This window comes from Acomys russatus, chromosome 29 (assembly GCF_903995435.1).
Source record: "Acomys russatus chromosome 29, mAcoRus1.1, whole genome shotgun sequence".
In the NCBI taxonomy this organism is placed as follows: Eukaryota; Metazoa; Chordata; class Mammalia; order Rodentia; family Muridae; genus Acomys; species Acomys russatus.
In genome coordinates, this window is record NC_067165.1 from 32,542,543 (window position 1) to 32,545,639 (window position 3,097).

The window sequence follows — 3,097 nt, forward strand, 5'->3', positions numbered from 1 at the left end:
TCCCCCGGCCTCTCACCGGCCCCAGCGCCGCGGCAGCCCCAAGGGCCGTCCCCGGCCGGCCATCCCCGGCCCCAGTGCCGCTGACCCTGTCCTCCGCGGGCGGGGACGCGGGCGGAGGAGGTGCTGCCTCGGAGCCCCCGGACGCGACCATGTCGGAGGTGCTGCCGTACGGCGACGAGAAGCTGAGCCCCTACGGCGACGGCGGCGACGTGGGCCAGATCTTCTCGTGCCGCCTGCAGGACACCAACAACTTCTTCGGCGCCGGGCAAAACAAGCGGCCGCCCAAGCTGGGCCAGATCGGCCGGAGCAAGCGGGGTGAGTTCTCCGCCCCTTACCCCCTGCGGTGCTGGTGCTGTGGCCTGGTGAGGGGGCAGGGGTCCCCGCAGTCTGGGGACCTGCAGAATCTAGCGATCCCTCCCGCGGTGGAAGATGGATCAGGCCTCGGGCTTGCGTCTGCATCTGTCCCGGCCAGCAGCGGGGTCACCCAGGGGGCGTGGTGGCTTCTAGTTGCAGCCGAGGCCCAAAGGTTATACCCGCATTCTCAACTGCACCAAAGTTTGCTTTCAGATTTCATACCCCCTCCCCCTTTTTGCGCAGTGGAGTCGCATCTGCACTCGCTCAGCTCTGCCACCCTGGGGGAGGGGGTCCCGGGGCTTCTTAGGGGTCTGCGTAGGGAGCTGCGGGGGAAGGAACTTAACTCCGGAGGGGAAGGCGAGGGGCGTTCGAGTCGCAAGGGGGTTCCGCTGTTACTTGCTAGTGCGGAAAAGATTTGTCTAGCCTGGGATATTGGAGTTGGAGAAGCCCCAGAGAAATCGAGATGCAGGGTGCTGCCCTAACCGAAACTGGGGTGCCGAGGTGAATGAGAGGAGATACTGGGGAACCGAGGTTGGCTGAGAGCTAGAGACAAAGCTTCTGCGAGGGAGCAGTATTGGGAGCGTAGGGATCCGCAGACCCAAGTCTTGGGAGGACGCTGAGGCAGCTGAAACAATGAGGATGACCGACAGAGAGACCCACGCGTAGAGACCCTGAACAGGCGATCTGATCATCTTGTAGAGGGACAGGTGGAGGGGCTGAGAAAGGCTAAGTGGAGACAGAGAGACAGCCGGAAGAGACGGCCGGCCGAAGGCAGTGCCCGGGGCGACAGCGAAGGGAGGTTCTGCCCTTCGCGGTGGCACTGAGAGCCGAGGGGCGGAGGCCACCGGCTCAGGGCTCAGAGAGGGAGCCCCCCCCCGGAGGGGGGGGGAGTACCCGCGCAGGCCAGGCTTGAACTCAGTAGCCGTGGATCGGCGTGGAAACTGATCCCAACCTCTCTTGCCGGCTCTGGCTTTCTTCGAACATGGCCTGGGCCATGGGAACCAGTGACCTGAAGACCTCAGCGCATCCCCCTCCTCTCCTTTCTCGGCCTAGGAGACTTTGTAAATGGATGCACAGGGCTGTGGAAGGACTCGGCCAGAGTGCGCTGGGGCTGCAGTCTAGCGGCTGGGATGGGCTCCCTCTTGCTCGCTTTTTCTTAGAATCCAGCTGGAATGCGGGGTTAGGTAGTGGATCAGTTCAGAGCCAGGCAGGGAAGGGAGCATAGGGTCATGGGGTTGTTCAGCCTGCATGGAGCAGGCAACTGTCTTTCCTCGCTCACCTCTGCACCTCACTAGTGGGCATAGACAAAATATCTGCGACCCCTTGTTATGCCCGAATTCTCTCACCTTTCTCTCCCCCCTCCTTTTTTTTTTTTTTTTTTTTTTTTGCAGTTGTTATTGAAGACGATAGGATTGATGACGTGCTGAAAAATATGACCGACAAGGCACCTCCTGGTGTCTAACTGCCCCAAAGACAATGAGTTGAGGGAAGGAATAAGAAGAGTGGCTGGCCGTAACAGTTACTGACAAAAAGCATGAGGAGGAGAAAGCACTTTGAAATTTATTACTAGCTTGCTACCTACGATGAAATCAACAACCTGTGTCTCATGTCAGGCCGGGAGACAGATGAGGTGGGAGGAGGAGGAGGAGGAGGAGGAGGAGAAGAAGGAGGAGGCTCTGGGCTCCTCTACAAAAACAAAAGTTAAAAAAAAAATTAAAAATCACTATATACACACATATAAAGAAAAAAGTCTCAGTTGCAGCTATTTGTCAAAATTAATACCTGTTTCTTTTTATATATGGTAAATATTGTGCAATTATAGATGTGGATTTTGAACCACTTCCTGAGAGCAGCACCGAGTTACACGAAGGTGCTTGTGTTCTCTGCTGATTTGGCCGTCCCAAATGTTTACATTATTTAATCTTGCAAAAATGATCCTGTGCACTTGGATGTGACCTGCTGTCTACTTTTATTTTTTAAATGTTGTTTATTCTTGGATGTACAAAAGAAAATTTGGGAAAAAGTGATCTCTGTAGATACTGTTGTACTTCAGTCATCTTTTGAAGTTATCAGAAATGTGTTTTAAAAGCAGAAGGCAGCTTTTCCAAGGAAGGACGCTTAAGAAGGGCCTTGTCTTGTTCTGAAGAGATGAGCTGTACAGCCTGGGCTGCTCTGTTGCAACAAAGCTCGTAGCCCAGGTTAACACCAACAACGGGTTTTATATGTCAGGAAACAAAAAACAAAACAAAAGAAAACAGGAAAAACAGAAAAAAAAAATGCTTGATCTTTTTCTAACCTCCCCTAGGGGGGTCTGTTGTGTGAGCCCCCTCTTTCCTTCTCTGGTATTGTGTCACTTTATTCTCTTTAATGGACTGTAAAACACGCAAACACACACACACACACACACACACACACACACACACACACACACACACAAACACATGTAATCACAAGAGTGCCAAATATCTGGAAACGCCAAAAGGCATTTTGGTTTCTTTTTTCTTCTGTGCTCTGAGTCCTTGTACAGGAATGCTTGGAGTGTCTTTTCTGTTGTTTATAGGGGTTCTCTTAAGGCTCGCCAGCTGCTGTTTTGCATGGTATTTGCAAAAAATGCCTCTTGCGTGAGGAATCTTTTACTTTTTTTTTTTCTTCTCTCTCTCTCTTTTGGTTTGTTTGCAACTTTGGACCTCAAGAGGTCCCCACCCCCAGTTCCCTCTTTTCTTAATTCTATATTCTGTATGTT

General features: G+C 52.7%; 1 protein-coding gene across 1 annotated transcript; it reads left to right on the forward strand.

The window, feature by feature from the left end:
• Camk2n1 (calcium/calmodulin dependent protein kinase II inhibitor 1) lies at positions 1 to 2,609 on the forward strand. The gene is made up of 2 exons (XM_051171816.1): positions 1 to 315; positions 1,746 to 2,609. The coding sequence occupies exons 1-2, from the start codon at positions 150 to 152 to the stop codon at positions 1,814 to 1,816; spliced, it is 237 nt and encodes a 78-aa protein (XP_051027773.1). The 5' UTR covers positions 1 to 149; the 3' UTR covers positions 1,817 to 2,609.
• The last annotated feature ends 488 nt before the right edge of the window (positions 2,610 to 3,097 follow it).